The sequence below is a fragment of the Juglans regia genome, chromosome 7, assembly GCF_001411555.2.
Source record: "Juglans regia cultivar Chandler chromosome 7, Walnut 2.0, whole genome shotgun sequence".
Lineage (NCBI taxonomy): Eukaryota > Viridiplantae > Streptophyta > Magnoliopsida > Fagales > Juglandaceae > Juglans > Juglans regia.
The window spans coordinates 39,784,182-39,805,371 of record NC_049907.1 but is presented as its reverse complement, the minus strand read 5'-3'; the positions used below and the strand labels follow the sequence as shown (position 1 = coordinate 39,805,371).

General features: G+C 36.7%; 1 protein-coding gene and 1 pseudogene across 1 annotated transcript; both read left to right on the top strand.

The window, feature by feature from the left end:
- The first annotated feature begins 356 nt into the window (after positions 1 to 356).
- On the top strand, positions 357 to 3,464 carry LOC109007166 (1-aminocyclopropane-1-carboxylate oxidase homolog 1-like). The gene is made up of 3 exons (XM_018986738.2): positions 357 to 1,057; positions 2,053 to 2,374; positions 2,917 to 3,464. Exons 1-3 carry the CDS (start codon positions 459 to 461, stop codon positions 3,166 to 3,168), a joined length of 1,173 nt encoding a protein of 390 aa, XP_018842283.2. The 5' UTR covers positions 357 to 458; the 3' UTR covers positions 3,169 to 3,464.
- A 9,043-nt stretch (positions 3,465 to 12,507) lies between these two features.
- On the top strand, positions 12,508 to 20,646 carry LOC109006676 (annotated as a pseudogene).
- Positions 20,647 to 21,190: the final 544 nt, after the last annotated feature.

Below are 21,190 nucleotides of genomic sequence, written 5' to 3'. Positions count from 1 at the left end.
GACCCCATTAAACAAGTTTATCAGTTACGTACTTATAAGGATCTGCCTAAGAAAATTTTATAAGATTTGGTCTATGTTTTGAACAGATCAATCAATAAATATAAATGGACGAGATTTTGGACACGAGTTCAAAGAATTGTTTTAAAATTTTGGAAGGTCAATAATACTAAAAAAAAATATGAGGGAAAGGTATATATATATATGTTTTAAAAAAGAGAATTGCTATTTCAAAATCTTTACATCACACACCATTGAGGAGTTGTTGAAGACTTGTGCATCTTCCAGAATTAGTCGAGAGACTTTGTTTCCAAACACGCGGTGTTAATAAAAAAAAAAAAAAGTTAGATTTTTAAAATAAATAAAGATCCACGGGGCAGATTACTCCTGTTTGGCCCAATGCATAATTCCAACAACTGCCCGACTCGAATTATTCGGTCCAGCTCGTTAATTTCTATAGAATGAGGTCCGTTCTCCCAGAACTTGTACTAGATCAGTTACTAAACAAGAGGGAAATGGTGAGAGCCGAAGTTGCAGCCGCACCCAAGCCAGATCACTACGATAGAGCAAGTGAATTGAAGGCTTTTGACGACACAAAAGCCGGTGTCAAAGGACTTGTAGATGCTGGGGTTACCGAGATCCCTCGTATATTCCATTTACCACCGGAGTACAGCTTCGACAATAGCACAGTTTCTGATCATGACAATCTGTTTAGTTCAATTCCTGTCATAGACCTAGAAGGCATCGAAAAAGATGTAACAAAACGCAATGAGGTTGTGGAAGCGGTTCGTGATGCATCAGAGACATGGGGTTTCTTTCAGGTGGTGAATCATGGGATCCCTGTGGGTGTTCTGGAGGAGATGAAGGAAGCGGTGCGGAGGTTCCACGAGCAAGATACTGAGATTAAGAAAGAGTTCTATACCCGTGACCCCATGAAAACGGTTGTGTACAACACCAACTTCGATCTCTATAGTGCACCGTCTACCAATTGGAGGGATACGTTTGCGTGTTCCATGGCTCCCAATCCCCCCAAGTCAGAACAACTGCCAGCTCCGTGCAGGTATATATATATACTCCGTACATGTAGATATATATATATATATATATATATATACCTGGTACGCAATTTATAATTTTTTGGATTAATTTTGTAATCGTCTGATCAATTCTCAACTGAATTATATCACACACATCCAGTTTGAATTAGGAAATCAAAGAATCTACCAAGAATTTTTTTAATGAGATAATGGGTTTCGTGCATTAAGTTGATCTGATTAATACAGGGTTGTATTTATTTATTTTACTGTTCAATGGTTAGCTATGGCATGGAATTAATCATGCGTACAAGTACTCCTTGGCTTATTTTTAAATATATACTTTTCTATTTTATGATTTATCACCTAATTTATAAGGATTGTCATCTATCTTAATCTTATCCACCATTCAAACAGTGCTTCGGATCATGCGTGGCCCATAAAAAGATCATTCAGATCGATCACGGCAACTCCATATTTTTTCTTTCGATATTGTTATAGCATTTTTTCGTTGCTGGGGATGATTTGTGGACGGTGGTGCTTATGGTAGTGATTCTCATGTATGGCTCGACCAAATAAATGAAATACAGAAAGCAAATGAAATGTAGATTTTAAATAGTTCAGTAATGTAGCATGAGTTCACAAAGCGTGGGCCGGAGAAATTTCACTATGAAATTAAGGACTGATTACAAGCTCTCAAATCTGGCTTTTAGGTCTCTATCGCACAATATTTTTGTCACAAAGGAAGAAGTTGAAGAACTAAGAGGAAAAAAAAAAAAAAAAGATTCAACCCTTCCTTTCTCTCTTGGGTGACCTACCTCCTCTTCCGCCTTGCTGCCCCATGCATCTAACCCTTTGTCCTCTATTGCATTTTTTCTTTTTCAGTCATGAACTTCTATGAAATGCTTATTTTTGTTGACTCGATCTCGGCCCCTAATAAATATTTATTTATAATTTGGAGACTTTAACGTTTACATAGAGACAAGAGAATGACATATGCCATCTTAATATATACTTGTAGAGACATACTGGAAGAGTACTCGAAGCTTGTGATGGAGTTGGGGATTTCACTGTTGGAACTATTCTCGGAGGGTCTTGGTCTAAACCCAAAGCACCTAAATGGCATTGATTGCGCTGAGGGGCTCCAAGTTATTTGCCATTACTATCCGGCTTGCCCACAGCCAGAGTTGACATTGGGCACAACTCAGCACGCTGACAATACCTTCCTTACAGTGCTTCTGCAAGACCATATTGGTGGCCTCCAAGTTCTTCATCAGGACAAGTGGATCGACATCCGCCCCGTGCGTGGGGCTCTTGTTGTTAACGTTGGAGATCTTCTACAGGCAAGCGTCTTCACATGCACCTTCTTTTCCTTTATTTTACTAATCACATGCACTTCATATTTGTCAATGCATTGTAATTACATATATATAATCTCTTGGTCTCACGGACATGGCACTACCAAAGGGTTGCAGATTCCACCAGGCCAGATCATTGGCTTGTGCTATGCTCTTTACTCGTCTTCTCTTGCTGGGGACCTTGTCATTACTATGAAAGTGAACAGTCTAAAGCACAAAATTTAATAGCGACTTGTTGGTTGGGCGATTGAAATTGACGTTAATGTCAAGGGACCAAGGTTGCTTCTGCTTTAGTGTCAGAATTTTCTCATTTAAGAACAAATGAGAACATTCTACTTTTGATACTAATTAAGTACTAATGATACAACAGTACTTGCTACTTTTGTTTACTTCAATTGGTGTGGCTCAGCTAAATCTCTTGGTATTTCTCAATTTGGATTTTGAGCTCCAAATTCAAGACTGGCCGGACTTCTTTTTCTGTAGCTGCTAATTTCAATTTGTTAACTTTTTTCCCTTGGTTTTTCCAGCTTATAACAAATGACACGTTTAAGAGCGCTGAACACAGAGTCCTAGCAAGCCGGGCAGGTCCAAGGGTGTCTGTGGCAAGCTTTTTTTGCACAGCTTATCTGCCTACCGGAAAAGTTTACGAACCCATCAAGGAGTTATTATCAGAAGACAATCCTCCAAAGTATAGAGAAACCACGATAAGAGATTACTGTGTCTACATCCAAGGAAAGGGCCTTGATGGGACTTCTCCACTTCTGCATTTCAGGCTTTGAACTCTTATGAAGAGATATGAAGAAGTACCGTTAGTACGAATATGTGTTTTGGGATGGATTTCCCTATTTCCCAAATTACTTGTGTGGTTAAATATTGCTATATTATCGAAAGAATAAATGTTAGGGGCCCAAGTCTACCATATAGAAGAGTGTTACAAGGGCAGCAACTTTAATTACATGTACTCTACAAGCTCATTTCTTATATGTTGTACCCTATAAACTCATTTGGCAGTGCATGCGGCAATACCGCATAAATTAAAAAAAATTCATACGGACAAATCGTGTCTCTTTCGTGATATCATTTGAACTAATTAGGAGGCATGTTATCATCTTTTGGGTTTATTACAGAATCCAGGGCTGAATTTTTACATTTTTATAATTGAGAACTAGATTTTAATTTTCACAAATTGGTTTTTGAATTTAAAACACTCACAATTAGATATCACAATCAATTTTTCGTTAATTAACATTTTCCCGTGACATTAGCTTGAAAACTTCATAATGATTAGATGAGAATTTTGTGAATTCTCGTTTAGGGTGAGATGAGATGATAATTTTGTAAATAATAATAAGATAATTTATAAATAGTAGTGAAATAGTTTGAGTTTAATATTTTTTGGATTTTGAAAAATGAGAGAGAAAAAATTGAATAAAAATTATTATAAAGATAAAATATTGTTAGAAGATAATTTAATAATATTATTTTGTTTAGAAATTTTAAAAAATTAAATTATTTTTTATTTTTTGTTCGAAAATTTGTGAAAGTTGTAATAATTAGTTTGAAAATCTTGTATTTGAATAATGTTTTGAAATGAAATGATCAGATGAAATGAAATAAAAATTTTGGAATGAAATCTATTTCCAAACAATGCCTAAAGTCATCAATTTATAAAAACTTTCACAAACTCACACACAAAATACAATAAACAATTCAACTTTTTTAAATAAAAAATATTAAAAAATAATATTCTAATAATATTTTATTTAACTTTCAACTTTCATCTCATCTTAACTTAATATCCAAATCTTCCTAAAAGTCATGTATTTATTTCGTAATTAATCCGAATTTTTTATTTGTCTAGCGATGAACTATGGTCTAAATTAGAGGTGGGCAACGGGGCCCCGCCCTGCTCCCTCATGGGCGGGCAGGCTAACCCGCTCTGCCCATGCGGGGGTGGGGTCCCCCGCCCCGCATAAAGAGGGCACAGCGGGGGCGGGATGACCCTAGCGGGGCCCCGCCCCACCCCCGCCCCAACTCCACATTAAAAAAAAAAAATTATTTATATATATTAAATAAATATATTGTATATAGATATACACAATTTATAAAAGACTTAAAATTATATTCAAGTCATTGGATTGTTTTGGCCTCCTAGACCAATCTTTATATAGGAGACCAAGGCAAAACAATAGTCATCCTTAAGCAATGTGGGACTTACTACTAAGTCTCACATTGCTTAAGGATGACTATTGTTTTGTCTTGGCCTCCTATATAAAGGTTGGTATAGGAGGCCAAATCAATTCAAAATCTAACTCTAATGAGTTTAAATTTTTTTTATATTTATAAATTTTAATTTATTATTTAAATTATATTATAATTTGGGTCTAAAAAAATATTTTTAGACAAAAAAAATTTTTTTTTTAACATAATGTGGTGCCTAGGCGGGGGGCGGGGCGGATGGGGGTTTTTCCCCCGCACCCCAGCACCCGGTGCTGGGGTGCGGGGGAAAAACCCCCAACACCTGCATGGTGCGGGGCGGGGGGCAGGGAGGGGGTGCCCCGCCCCGCACCATGCGGGTAGCACCCCTAGTCTAAATTAATCATTTTGAGAGTATTCGCAAAATAAATTATGGTTTGACGATGATTTGTATATATATATAAATATATATATATATATTTTATCTCGATCTTTGAGAAGAGAGTGTGAGCGATTCTCAGTAAGTTTTTACCAACATCACATGAAATAATAAATTGAAGTTATTTTTTGTATGTTTTATAAGTTATCATGTCTTTCCCAAATTTTTACATAAAATCTAATAAATAATTTAAATTTTTTAAATTTTTAAATATTAATAATATTAAAAAATATTAGTCTAAAAATATTTTTGTTATTTTTATCACAACTCATCTTATCTTAATTCATTATCTAAATCGCACGTGAGGGTAAACACCTTTTAACTTAAAACTGTATGGACGCTACAATTTTTTAATAGATTGTGCATTTTTCTTTTTTATTTAAATACTTTTAAATATTTTAAAACATATTAATAGTCAATTTTTTATTAATTAAGAAAAATTAAAAATTAAAATATATGAACGATAAAATAGGAGCAAACTAGCATTTTTCCTTTCGGACATTGTTCATGCACGATATGAGAATATTAGACGAAAATTGTAGAGTCCATACGCTGGAGTGGGAGGGAAGCGGAGGGAATTATTCTAGATGCAGTCCTCTATTAGGGCTTTCGTGTGCACGAAATGAAACGAAGCATTTCATTCATCTCATAAACACAACTCTTCCTCTCACGTGCTGAGTGTCAACTACAAAAAGTGCCAACTCACCCACGAGTACGCACACTCTCTCTCTCTATCTCTATTCTCTATGTAGATGATTTCCAAATCCTCCATTGCCATGGTTGTCTTTCCTTGCTCTAGGGTCTCTCTTTCTTTCTTTTACCTCTTTTGTTTGTTTCGTATATTATTTTTTCACTTTTCGTTTATATATGTGCAGAGTTATAACATGCCTATTGCAAATTTTCTTTTCCCTTTCTTTTGGGTTTTGATTGATTGTAATTTTGTAGTCTTTTGACCGTGATTTTCTGGTCTTTCTTCTGATCGTTATAGTGGAAAGTTATGATATGCCTTGAAGTTTTTGCTTTTTGTTGGCAAACATTTTTAGCCACTTGAGAAAATTACGATATGGAGTGGAATTCATGAGCAGTAAAATGCATCGTAGTACTTGAGGTTTTTCCTTTTCTGTTGGGGTAATATTTGTAACCTTTTGAGAAAATAACGATCGGAATTCTTGAGAACAGTTCGATTATTATGTGTTCGGTGGCCAATGGAGGAGAAGATGACGTCGACTGTGCCGGACGGTGCTCGGAAAGTGACCGACGGCGTTGGAGTTTTACACTGGGTTGTCTTCTAGTATGGAAGAGAGATAAAAATGAGAGAGGAAGGAAGATGAAGTGAAGTGAGGGATATTTTTGACATTTAAGGGTAGATGAAGTGAGGGATATTTTTACCCTCTTCGTGCGCACACAAGCCTCCAATGGGGACTGTATGTAGCACGGCTCATATCTCTTTGTTGAGTGTGTCAGCTTCCTTCCTCGCTCTATTTTCTCTCAGGCATGTTCTGAAGGTTCTTGCCATGATATAACTTGTCCCTTGGCATGTCTGAATTGCTCTCATTAGTCTTTTATTGTTTCTTTCTTATTTGTGATGGTGGTCTGGTAGGCTGGAACCAATTATGAGCTATGTGCATTTTATCAGGAGGGGTCTCAGTAAGTACATGCCAGCATCTACTAGTCCTTCGACACCACCTTTTGGGTCATCAAAAGCCTTCAAATGAATCTAATCTAGTATCTACATCAGTATATATATCATGAGTTTATCATTTTTCCGACACGTCGGCTTGAGTGTGGTTGTAACTTCATCTCTGCTGGACAACCATTTTTCTTCTTTTGTTTGCTATCCGCAGAAGTTCTGCTTAAAGAGACCAACTACTGCATAAATTAAGACCAGCAGTACTAGTATGTAATAAGAAACAAGAAAACTTTTTTTTCTCAGAATAACGAGAGCAACAAAAAATCTAAAAAAAATGAACTTCACGACGAGTACACAACAGGTCAATCAGTGCTGGCATTTACGAGGCTTTTGGATTGTTTAAAGTCAATAATGGTGTTTGAGATCATCCATCATTGCCGATATTGGAATAAACATTTTGAACACGAAATTAACTAACCAAATAGAAAAAGAAAGAGATTTAGAGGGCTTAAGGGGCTATACATAGCACGACTCAAGAGATATATATATAAAAAGCATACAGCCGATGAAAGAGGACTTCTTCTCACACCGACTTGGACTCTCCCTCAATAAGATCATCTTCTTTTTCAACAACCTTCCGAGTAAGCCAGCGTCTCTAATAGGAATAACTCCAACTTTCTCTGTACAATGAGATAAGAGAGACCGCGTGAGACTGTAAACACATATATTATAGTGGAGACTCCCATCCCCAAACCACCGTGAACATAAGCCTATTGCCGAACCACGTAAATCTTAGTGTCCATCTCTTTTTACTTTCGCTGAACTTATTTTCCATTCACCGTCATGGACGTACGAACTGTCACCGTACAGCAACACTGGACACTGTCGGGGGCTCCAAATAACACCTAGCATTGTCAGCGTAGAGTTGCTCAGGCCCGCGAAACACAATATTAACAGTAGCGCCATCTGTGAGATCTTTGTTGTCCCATAAATAGCATGTCCTTCGTATGCAGATGACGACGCACTCTCAGAGCTTGCGATGTGAAGAAGAACAATTTAAAGCAATGGAAGCAAGAGCTAACGAACAAGCTGCAACACTACAAAAAAAGAACGCAGCAAAGGTGGGAGAAAGACGCTTTTTCAATGTACCGAATAAATTTCAAATGATGAGTAAAGCTTCCTCCAGATAAGTATTTTTAGTTTTTTTAATTTTGCATTCACAAAAAAAGGTTGTTGTAGAAAATGGGCGAGTAAATGTTTCCTCGCCACGCGGAGAACCGAGCTCCGCACCATTGTACTTAGTTCATTCTAATAAACTATGAAAAGATTAAGTTCCCAGTAAGGACCGACTGCGTAAAAGTCACGCTGCCTGGACACTAGCAGGTGAATACTGTGCACTTAAGTGCACAATGGCACACAAACACTGCTCCCACCTGCACAGTACTCGGATAAGCACTGTGCACTTAAGTGCATAGTGCATGAGCATGCATGTTGAACGTGCATGCACGCACGTCTGCATGCAAGTCCACCGTGCACTGGGCATGGTCTCGCATACGCCCATAGCTTGCGGCGCCACGCCGCGAGTCTAGTCAACCTACCAGTGGCCCTCGCTAGGGCCGCCGATCCTCTCTGCTCCAGAGCCATGGCCCCCAATAGGGTGTCATGAACAGTGCATTTCGTGCACACGGAGACCATGTCATGACCTAGCCGTGATGCCAAGGAAGATGGCGCCAAATCCCACCGTGTGATGTGCCGGCATCGCCTATTTGCTTTGGGCCGATCGACAACCACCCGACATGGTTCCGCCCTAACCACGTTCCGTAGTGCCAAAAACTAAGGCACGACCCAGCTGTGTTGCAGATGGAAGAGGTGTCGGCAGAGGTCCTCGTAGTCCTCCATCAACGTCTGACCTCACCGGTGCTGTCTCCAACACCCATGGCTGGCCAACAGTGGCCATTTGCCACGTACTCAGGCGCACGGTGCTGTGCACGCAACAAGAAACTTGTGGCCTCCAGCCAAGAGCACGTTTGTCTAGCCAACGGTCACTACATGAACCGCTGGCACTCTCTGCCTCAGCCGTTACGTGAACTGTTGACGGGGGTCATTGTCTACCTACCCCATGTGCACCCCGCTGTGTACACGGGAGTTCTACTGTAGCACTGTGTCCACATGAAGAGAACCTGTTTCCGAACCAAGCTTGGTCTCCTGCTTCAACACCACCTACTCGGAAGTCACTAGCTCAGAAATAGCTGCTCGGAAGTCACTAGACAACCTGCCCAAGCTCACCTGAACAGGAAACTACTCCTTAGAAATCACTGCACGGGAGCATGCACATCATCTGCACTGGAAACAATTCCTTTATGTTGCTCGGGAGTGACCTGCTCTCCTTGGGAATGACCGAAGCCCAGTCACCTCCTCTACTCGGGAGTGACCTGATCGGGAATTTCTAGACAAGAAAACACTACTCGATACCCCATGATCAGCTCAGACACCACTTACGGACCATGCTCCCACCACTCTAACAGCACGCATGGACCAGTCGCCATGGTTGGCACACGGGACTCAACCAGTAAGCATGCATGGGCTCGGACTAGACCAATCGCACGAAAGTCGAACATAGTTGATAGAGTCACACATCTTGCATGAGACTCGGACGCCAGTGGTTGGGCTATGACAGTGCCTTGTTCTGTTGCTCTGCTCTGCTCCACTAATTTGCTTTACTCTACTCTGCTAGTTTTTGCTTTGCTCCTTTGTTCTACTGCTGTTTTGTTGCTCTGCTCTGCTACTCTGCTTTGCTGTTTTGCTCTGCTATGCTCCACTGTTCTACTCCCTTGTTCTGCTCCACCACGCTGCTCTGCTCTGCTCCGCTTTGCTAGCGGGCTCTCCCTAGAAGGCTATCACTAGCGGGCAAGCACTAACTCCCTCCAACTAGCAACTCTCGGTTTTTCGCTCTCAAAATTTATATAAATTATGTTTCTACCAACGAAGTTATTTCCTATGGCTCGAAACGACAAACGTTGGCAATATGGACCATTTGGGCACCGCTCGGGCATCTCAATATGACTCCATCAGAACAAATCGTAGGGAGGGAAAGGTCAAGGATTGCCCGACCTTCCAGATATTCGACAGTCGCTTGATTGACTATGAAGTATTGGTTATGGACCATAGCCTTGAGCTCTGCCCAAATAATGGCCACTCGGAACGCAAGTTCCTTGACTTATCGACCTTCGTGCAAGGTTACTGCTTGCAATGCATTGGCTAAGGATCAAGGCCCCTAGGCTTTACCCTGAACAACGACTAGTCAGAACACAAGTCGGTCCCTAGATTGGACTTGTCGACCTTCGCGGGGTACAAGCCCAGTCTCTTGATTGGCCACGGGGTATTGGCTAAAGACATCAATGTTGGGGAAATCAACACAGCGGAAGGGATAAAAGCGGTAATAAAAGAGTACACTCATGTACTCAGTGACACAAAAAATTTAACGTGGTTCGGCAACTGCCTACATCCACAGAAAAGAGCTTCACTAATAAATAGTGGAACACAAGAAAATATTACAGAGGAGGAGGATCACACTCCACTCAACTCAACTCTCTTCTTTTCTCTCAGAGCTCTCTCGGCTCTCTCTCTTTTCTTTTCTTCTTTGGGTGTACGATGCTCTCGTCTGAAGCTTTAATTTATAGGCGCATTACTTCACGTATGAACGCATTTATTGTTGCATTCATTAGGTGGTTGGGCGCTGGGGGTTGAGGGTTAAGCGCTGAGCAGTCAACAATGACTGCTCAGGGCATGGACTTCAACAATCAACACCTCCAATATTAATATATCAATCACTAGATAAAATTGGATAAGACTTGATTAGTTTCTGAAGAGTCTCAAATTTAGTACTATTCCTGTCATAAAACTTAGTTTCCTTATCCTCCCAGGTTAGAGCAATTGCCCACTGCATGCAGTTATATATGTGATATCTTTCTATTATAATAAGCGGTTATCCATCTGCTACAGGAATGATGCGAACAAAACAGAGGGATAAAAATGGAAGTGAAAGGTGATTGAAAATTCATTGTTCATGTCACTGAGGGACAGAAACGTAAAAACACAAATAAAACAAAAAAAATTGAGGGATAAAAAGGTAAACAGACAAAATAGAGGGGCAAAACCATAAAAATGTGAATAGATTATAAAAGCAGTGCAGGCAAAAATGAAACAAGAAAATGGTCAAAAATCCAGACCATGAAGTGGCAGATTGATAGATGAACAGAACACCTAATCATAAATTTTATACTGACACAACCGACAAAATGCAAAAGACAAAAATAATAAACTTAAAACACCCTAACACTCAACGGATAAAGAGGCGAAAAAGGAAAAACCGACTAACACAACCCCATAATAATAATAAGATAGGGTTTTTACCCTTAATTCAAAACGGCAGGGTTTAGGGAGAGGGGCTGGGTTCCCCTTTGGCACACAGGTTGGGCCCTTCACACTAGATGGTCTGATGTTTAAGTTAAAAAACTTACTAACAAAAATACAAATAATTTTTTAATCTTTTAGCAATTTTCATAAACTTTTAATCTTTATGTATCCTCCAGGTATCTTGTTGTAATTACGATTTTCCTCTACTACAAATAAGGACTATTAATAAAATTGGAGATACGGTTTCTTCTTAAAAAAAAAAAAGAGTTTGTTCTACCTTAAAAATATATATTATATATATATATATATATTCCAATCCAACGTAAAAAAGATTATCGATGACGCCATCAAGCAAACTTGTCCAAATTTGATCTAAACAAGTTTATCTATAGTTACGTACTTATAAGGATCTGCTTAAGAAAATTTTATAAGATTTGGTCTATGTTTTGAACAGATCAATCTTTCAATATAATTGGAGGAGATTTTGGACACAAGTTCAAATGATTATTTTAAATTTTGAAAGGTCAATGACACTAAAAAAAAAATATGAGGAAAGGTATATATGTTTTAAAAAAGAGAATTGTCATTTGAAAGTCTTTATATCACACACTATCTAAATAATATAATTTAATTTATAAAATTTAAAATTTAAAATTTATCTTTCAAATCAAATTATATTATGTGAATGTTATGTAGTATAAAGACTTTTAAATATAATTATTATTTAAAAAAACTTAGTAGTAACGCTTGTTAAGATATAAAACTAAATAATAAAACATATATTTTCAAATTTTTGAGATAAGTAGTAATTTTACATAGTCTCAAAGCAAGGATCATGAGTTCGAACCTTAACTCTACACTCAATCTCATTTAATTAAATATTTCACATATTAATCCCGCTTATTGAAAGAAATTTTGACCAACTTACTAAGATAAAAGAATTACTTAATAAAATATATTTAATCCTATCAAGATAAAATTTTAAAATTACCCATAAAAACTTGTTCAAGTGATAAAGACATTGGGTTTCGGAGTATGCTCTCCCAGATCCAAGGTTTAAATCTTTTTGAGTGTAAACAATCATTAAGAACTATTAGACTAGAGAAACTCTTTATCGAAAATCATGCATCCCTCAAGATTAACCGGAGCGTTATTTCTGGACACTTGGCATTATTAAAAAAAATAGTTAAATTTTTAAGATAGTTAATGATCCACATGCCTGATTATTCCTTTTTGGCTTTATAAGTAATGTTAGATATAAGATTTAAATAGACAAATCTCATATAAGTCTTTTGAAAAATAATGAGCCCCACTACTTTTTTTATATTTTTTTACGGTGTGATTCATTTTTTTATAAGAGTTTATATAAAATATGTCTATTTAAAACTTGTAGAAATCATTTCTCTTGGCTGTACGGCTGGTGTTAATTTATATAGAATGACGTCCGTTCTCCAAGAACTTGTACTAGATCAGTTACCAAACAAGAGGCGGGAAATGGTGAGAGCCGAAGTTGCGGCCACACCCAAACCAGATCATCACTACGATAGAGCAAGTGAATTGAAGGCTTTTGACGACACAAAAGCCGGTGTCAAAGGACTTGTAGATGCTGGGGTTACCGAGATCCCTCGTATATTCCATTTACCACCGGACTACAGTTTCGACAATAACTCAGTTTCTGATCATGACAATCTGTTCAGCTCAATTCCTGTCATAGACCTAGAAGGCATCGAAAAAGATGTAACAAAACGCAAGGAGGTTGTGGAAGCGGTTCGTGATGCATCAGAGACATGGGGTTTCTTTCAGGTGGTGAATCATGGGATCCCTGTGGGTGTTCTGGAGGAGATGAAGGAAGCGGTGCGGAGGTTCTACGAACAAGATACTGAGATTAAGAAAGAGTTATATAACCGTGACCCCATGAAACCGGTTTTGTACAACAGCAACTTCGATATCTATAGTGCACCGTCTACCAATTGGAGGGATACGTTTGCGTGTTCCATGGCTCCCAATCCCCCCAAGTCAGAACAACTGCAAGCTCCGTACAGATATATATATATATATATATACCTGGTATGCAATTTATAATTTTTTGGATTAATATTGTAATTTAAAAACGATCTCACAAGTTTGTTTGAATTTGTAATCGTCTGATCATTGCTCAACTGAATTATATCACACACATCCAGTTTGAATTAGGAAATTAAAGAATCTATCAAGAATTTTTTGAGATAATGGGTTTCGTGTTTTAAGTTGACCTGAGTAATACATGAGGGTTGTATTTATTTATTTTACTGTTCAATGGTTAGCTATGGCATGGAATTAATGCGTACGAGTACACCTTGGCTTATATTTAAATATATACTTTTCTATTTTATGATTTATCACCTAAGCATCTTATCCACCGTTCAAGCAGTGCTTCGGATCATGCGTGGCCCATAAAAAGATCATTCAGATCATGACAACTCCGTATTTTTTCTTTTCATATTGTTATAGCATTTTTTCGATGCTGGGGATTATTTGTGGACGGTGGTGCTTATGGTAGTGATACACATCTATGGCTCGACCAAATAAATGAAATACAGTAAACAAATGAAATACAGATTTTACATGGTTCAGTAATGTAGCATGAGTTCACAAGGCGTGGGCGAGAGATTTCACTATGAAAGGAGTGATTACAAGCTCTCAAATCTGGTTTTAGGTCTCTGTCGCACAATATTTTTGTCACAAAGGAAGAAGTTGAAGAAGTAAGAAAGAGAGGAAAAAAGGAAAAAAAAAAAAAAATTAAAGATTCAACTCTTCCTTCTCTCTGTGGTGGCCTACTGGCCTCCTCTTTCGCCTGCTGCCCCTTCCATCTAACCTTTTATCCTCTATTAATTTCTCTTTTTTCGGTCATGTTCTTCGTCTAGTTTCATCTATAGTTTTTGGCCTTAATTTGTCCCCTACAGATATCATAAAACTTGAACTACGAAATGCTTATTTTTGTTGACTCGATCTCGGCCCCTAATAAATATTTATTTATAATTTGGAGACTATAACGTTTACATAGAGACAGGAGAATGACATATGCCATCTTAATATATACTTGTAGAGACATACTGGAAGAGTACTCGAAGCTTGTGATGGAGTTGGGGATTTCACTGTTGGAACTATTCTCGGAGGGTCTTGGTCTAAACCCAAAGCACCTAAATGGCATTGATTGCGCTGAGGGGCTCCAAGTTATTTGCCATTACTATCCGGCTTGCCCACAGCCAGAGTTGACATTGGGCACAACTCAGCACGCTGACAATACCTTCCTTACAGTGCTTCTGCAAGACCATATTGGTGGCCTTCAAGTTCTTCATCAGGACAAGTGGATCGACATCCGCCCCGTGCGTGGGGCTCTTGTTGTTAACGTTGGAGATCTTCTACAGGCAAGCGTCTTCACATGCACCTTCTTTTCCTTTATTTTACTAATCACATGCACTTCATATTTGTCAATGCATTGTAATTACATATATATAATCTCTTGGTCTCACGGACATGGCACTACCAAAGGGTTGCAGATTCCACCAGGCCAGATCATTGGCTTGTGCTATGCTCTTTACTCGTCTTCTCTTGCTGGGGACCTTGTCATTACTATGAAAGTGAACAGTCTAAAGCACAAAATTTAATAGCGACTTGTTGGTTGGGCGATTGAAATTGACGTTAATGTCAAGGGACCAAGGTTGCTTCTGCTTTAGTGTCAGAATTTTCTCATTTAAGAACAAATGAGAACATTCTACTTTTGATACTAATTAAGTACTAATGATACAACAGTACTTGCTACTTTTGTTTACTTCAATTGGTGTGGCTCAGCTAAACCTCTTGGTATTTCTCAATTTGGATTTTGATGCTCCAAATTCAAGACTGGCCGGACTTCTTTTTCTGTAGCTGCTAATTTCAATTTGTTAACTTATTTCAACTCACTATCCAAACCTTTCAAAAAACTCATGTATTGATTTCGTAATTAATCCGAATTTTTTAGTAGTCTAGCTAAGAACTATTGTCTAAATTAATCATTTTGAGAGTAATCGAAAAATCGTAATTAATCTTTAGCAATTAATCCGGCGTATCGGAAAAATGTTACGGCCATAAATAGATACATTCATGATATTTAAAAAAATAAAAAATAAAAAATTGCGGTTGTTTGTAAACTTCAACAGATATACATGTTTTAGTGTAGGTCCGAGAAGTTTGAAGATCTATTTATTGTTATGTATTGTTCAGAACTACGTTTTTGACCTTTTAGTTTTGGAGATTTTTTTTTCGTTTGTTTGCCAACTTTGACAGAGCTAGATGTTTTAGTCTAGATTCGAGAGGTTCTACTTTAGATCTCTCCATCTATTTACCTAGATCTATTTTTTTTTTCTTGTATATTGTTCACATCTAGGATTTTAGATGTAAATATTGGGTCTCAAGATACGAAAATCGGAACCTCTTGATGACTAATCTATTTAGGCTTAATTTTTAGTTCTTACATGTAATTTCTACTTTCTTTTTTACGCATATTTATTATGTTATTAACTTCTGTAAATATTTTTTAGATGTATGTATTAGCTCTGAAAGTATCAAAGTGCTATCAGCTCGATTTAGGTACATTTTTTTTTTTTTTTTGTTAGCTGTAATTTCTACTTTTTTTTTAATATGCATATGCCTATGAGCTATTTCATGAAAGCACTCAAAATTCATATTTAACTGGAAAGCAATATAGCATTAAAACCAAAAAAAAAACAAAAACAAAAACAAAAACTGGAAAAACAATAAATATCTATTTATATTTTACATGTAAATATTGGGTCCGAATATGTGGAAATTGGAAGTTCGTCTTGACTAATCTTTTTAGGCTTAACGTTTTTTACTTACCTGTAATTTCAACTTTCTTTCTCATGCATATGTTTATTCTGTTATGAACCTATGTAAATATCTTTTGGATGTAACTATTAGGTCTGGAAAAAATATGTAATAAGCCATAAAAAACATATAATTGAGAAGAACAAAAAAAATATAACTACGTAATTTTTTTTTTTTACATCTAATTGCTCTGTGAGCATATTATGTAATAAACAATCAAAAAATTTAATTCAGAAGAAGGAAATAAGAAATCGTACCAGACGATCCATGAGATGTAGAGAACAAAGTTTCCAAAAATCGAAAGATGTTTTGATTTTGATAAATAGATAAAATTGTAGGTTCAAGAAGACTAAAAATTGTATATAAAGATTAGGGCAGTGCATAAAGGGCCTTGGCCTGATCTGTCCGAGAGACCCAAATTGTCCAACCCAAAAAAACATAGATTCATCGGGTTAAAGATTAATATCGAGTTTTATACAAACAACCCGTCGAAACCGAATACTGTGGAAGACTCGAAAATGAAAACATCATCTCAGACTCTTCTCCCCACTGTAGCCCTAGTCACTGTCGCCTTTTGTCTTCATCGTCTTCTGTCATTGTAGATGTGTGCTCTCTCTCTCTCTCTCTCTCTCGATAAGATTTAGATTCTCTGCTCTTGGGTAGCCCGTGGGTCGAAGAAGGAATGGTGGGGTTGGGGATGTGTTTGGGACTTTGGGTCTATTGCGGGATGAAGGGAGAGAACGTGGTGGGTGTTTTGGCCGCTCTCTCTAAAAATAATTACTCAGCATTTTTTGTTTGGGACGAACTCGTTAGGGTTTACAAAGAATTTATGTTTTCCCTCACTGCTTTCGATATGATCTTGAAGGATTTACAGGGTCAGATGTTGCACTTCAAGGCCATTTTAGCTGGGAAAAATTTCTTTTCACTACAACCATCAATGCAGCAAATTTCTCACCGCCAATGCAGCCATTTCCTCAGGCTAGCGTGGTTTTTCGACCTACTCAATGGCAAAGCAAAATAAAGCTAACCAATGTTGGAACAGAAGACTCGAGTTGAAACTATGGAGATTGAATGTTGGAACCCTAGATCTGGGAATAGAAGACTCAAAGTTGAAGATGATGAATTGGAGAATGCAACTAGGCTGAGTTCGTCGGCTTTGTTACAGTGTCTGTTGGAGGTTGGGCTGGGAATTGTTGGCTTTATTTGCTAAATGTCGGGTCATACGGGTTCGACCCGATTCTATTTTATCCCGGTCGGATCAGATCGGGTTGGCGCCTTAATTGATGTCGGTTGAGTCGGGCGTAAACCCGATTATTCTAGTTCAGGTTGCAGGCCTAGTAAAGACGGTAAATAAATAGATAAAACGGTAAGATAAGCATAGCCAAAAAGAAGACCAAAAAGTAAGTCAGCAAACAAAGGAAGAATAGCAGAAAATTGGAAAATTGAAAACAAACAGAGGGATAAAAACGTAAAAATAGCAATAAAGGGATAAAGACCAAAAAAGTTGTGAAGAAGGATAAAACTGTAAAAATATGAACAAGATAATTGAAATCAAGGATATAAAGGAAAAATAAATATAAAATTAGGGGCAAAATCGAGAAAGAAAATATTAGACAAAAATATAGTTTCCCAAGCATTCGCGTATATATATATTAGATATATACACTGATGTAGTTGATGATATATTAGATTTATTTTATGATAAAAATATTTTTATAATATAATATATCAATCTATAAATTTATTTTTATAAAATATTTTATACTTATATTATATATATATATATATATATATATAGATAGCATTTCTCCGGCACATAGAAGAAGTGAGTGCTTTTGATGACACAAAAGCTGGTGTTGAAAGACTAGTTGATGCTAGCTGGCGTGTACTTACTGAGATCCCTCCGATGAAATGCTGAACCCATCGAAAAATTGTCTCGAAAGTGTGTACCGAAGCCTTTTTTTTTTTTTTTTTCTCTCTATCAACCACTGGATAAAATTGGATAAGACCTCAGTTTGACTCTAAGATATAGTACTATTCCCGTCATAGAACTCAATTTCCTTATCAGCTATCCTCCCAGGTCAGAGCAGTTACCCACTGCATGCAGTTATATATGTGATATATAAGCGGTGCTACTTAGGGGTATCAATATGTGACACGACCCATTAATCCAATACGAACACGATACGATAAAAGCGGGTTAGAGATTATCTTTAACGGGTTTGGGTCAAAATGGATTGACCCGTTAAGACACGATAGTTTAAAGGGTTGATAACGGGTCAACCCGTTATAACCCATTATGACCCGTTAAGAAAGTTAAAATTACAATTATACCCTTATACCTACAAAATAAAATTGTTGAGATTTTAATTTTGATATTTTTATTGTTTAGATTGTAATTTTGGACTTGTAGTTAGTTTTATATTTTTTATAAATATTGTGATTTTAATATTTATATAAAATTATGTTAAACTTAACTAGATTAAAGAGATTAATTTTAGATTTGTTTCAATCAATTTACATAAATAGGTCAAAACGGGTTGACACGACACGATCCGTTATGTTAATAGATCGTGTTAGAGTTTGAGATTTTGACATGATAAGCTTAACGGGTCGGATTAGGGTTAACCTATATAGTATAATATACATGTCTTGACACGACACGAACACGATCTGTTAACACGATTTGACACCCCTAGTGCTACTCTGCCTGTCAGAGTGCACCACTCAAGTTTACTATTAGGTTAAAATTTTTTTTTATCATTTTAAAATATTTTTAAAAAATATCAATACATTAATAAGGACTTCCTAAACTATAAACTAAAAAAATAAAAAATAAAAAAACTAAAATATATAAAGTGTCAAAATGAGTAAATAAGTTAAGTTGACAAAATAGCATTTTTCATGTGATATATATTCTCATTTTCTAAATTTAATTGCACTTTCATTCATCTAGATAGGAATTAGGCCGCTCTACATGTTAACGTCAATCTCCCTCCCAATTGCAATCCATTTTTGGACATGTATCGATCATCAAAGTCAACAATTCTGGCGGCTTAAAATAAGAAACGATCAAGCGGTATAAGATTTTTTTGTCAGGATTCAAGGACTGGGCAATAATGTAGGTTACAAGTTATGTTTAAATTAATTGATTGTGGGATAGATTATAAAAAAATTGTACAACCTTATGATATATCGTTATAGAAAAGGACAAAAATGATATCACTAACACAACTAGCTGATGTTTCGGTCTGATCCATTTAATTTGACTGTGACCGCATGTATAATTGAATTATTTTATAATATCTGGTCTATGTTTTAAACAGTAGTTCTTCTATACACAGTCGTCTTATGTAGATACTGATATTAAAAAAAAAAAAACGAAGGAGAAAACGGACCTAAAAGCATATTAAACCCATGTCGTCGTTTCCCGCTTCTGCTTTGCATGCGAGACCAAATTTGATTGAAACCCATTCGCCAAGCTTTCTTCGTTGTGTCTGTGCATATTCAGCATCTCAGTCACATCTTGTACAGAACGTTGCCCTCACGTCTCGTCACTCTTCTGTCAGCATGCTTAAAGTCAGTTCGAATTACTTGAGCCCATCCATCACGTAGCACTCATACCTTCCACTCTAAGATTCTTGCCAGCAAGGCTTGAAGTTGCAAGCGACTATTGCTATATGTCCTAACGTTCCATCGTCTATTCCTTATCCTCTAACTATATTCAGTCTCTAATACCTCTTACATTCTATGCACTTAGCATTACTACATCTTTCTAGTTGCCAATCTTACATGCATGCATTAAGTAGGTTATACTTTGAAAATATCATAGCATTAGAATAAAATACTTTCTTGTACTTACTGCAGGATGAGACATGCCTTGGGAAGACATCAGTCTAGATTTTTCCTTCTCTTGTAGTTCTCTTGTCAAAAGTGTTCTTTCTTTGTAAAAAAGTTTTCTCTCTTTAGAAAAAGGTTTTCTCTCTTTTATTTTGAAAAGAATGCTATAAAATCTAGCATAACCTGGACTTTGCTCTGATACCACTATGTAACACCCAGTCTTAGTGGTCGGACTTTTAATAAAATGATTTTAAAAAAGACGAATGGAATTACCGTTCAGTTTAAAACTTTTTACTTTCATATCCAGGGTTGCTTGTAGTCTGCTCTTTTAACTCTCCTATTTCACTTGCTGGGGGATCTAGTCATTATGATGGAAGTGAACGATTAATTATAGTACACAATTTATTAACGACGTGTTGGTCTTATCTATGGTAATTAGAACATCTACTTTTGATACTGTTTAAATACTAATGATACAGCACTAGCTACTTTTGTTTTGCTTACTTTAGTTGGGGTGGTTCAGCTAAATTTCTTGGTATTTCTCAATTTGGATGCTACAAATTCAGGACTGGCCTTCATTTTATGTAGCTGCCAATTTCAATTTGTAACTTTTTCCCTTTGGTTTCTTCAGCTTATAACAAATGATAGGTTTAAGAGCGTTGAACACAGAGTATTGGCCAGCCTGGTCCAAGAGTGTCTGTGGCAAGCTTTTTCTGCACAGGTTTTCTGCCGACCGGAAAAATTTATGAACCCATCAATGAATTATTATCGAAAGACACTCCTCCAAAGTATAAGGAAACCACAGTGAGAGATTACACGGTCTACCTCAAAGCAAAGGGCCTTGATCGGCGGCAGCTCAATATAAAATAAAGCTTAAGGCGAAATTTAAATAAGTGAGGTCTCAATGTAAATTTTGTGTCTCAATATAATAAGAACTTAAAAAAATTATTTAAAATATAAATAAATTATTGTATTACTTATATAAAAAAAATCATTGCATTAAATATTAAATTTAGTATTATTAGACTTTGTACACATTAAAAATTATAAAAATTATTTAAAATTTTATTCAAAAAAATGATTTTTATTTTATTTAAAAAAACAACTCAATTTTATTTTTGAGGCTTTACATAGGACAGGACTTAGGCAGTGGCCTAAATGGCCTTAAAATTGAGCGGCCCTGGCCTTGATTGGACTTCTGCAGTTCTGCATTTCAGGCTTTGAACTCTCATAAAGAGAGATGAAGAAGTACCGTTAGTATGAAAATGTGTTTTGGGTTGGATTTCCCAATTTTCCAAATTACTTGTGTGGTTAATTGCTATATTATCACAAGAATAAATGTTAGGGTCCAAGTCTACCATATAGAAGAGTGTTACAAGGGCAGCAACTTTTTTTTTTTTTATTTATTTATTTA

Coding starts and splice junctions, on each gene's coding strand:
- LOC109007166 (XM_018986738.2), top strand. CDS start 459: ATGAGGTCCGTTCTCCCAGAACTTGTACTAGATCAGTTACTAAACAAG. Junction 1,058..2,052: donor CAACTGCCAGCTCCGTGCAG/GTATATATATAT, acceptor ATATACTTGTAG/AGACATACTGGAAGAGTACT. Junction 2,375..2,916: donor ACGTTGGAGATCTTCTACAG/GCAAGCGTCTTC, acceptor TGGTTTTTCCAG/CTTATAACAAATGACACGTT.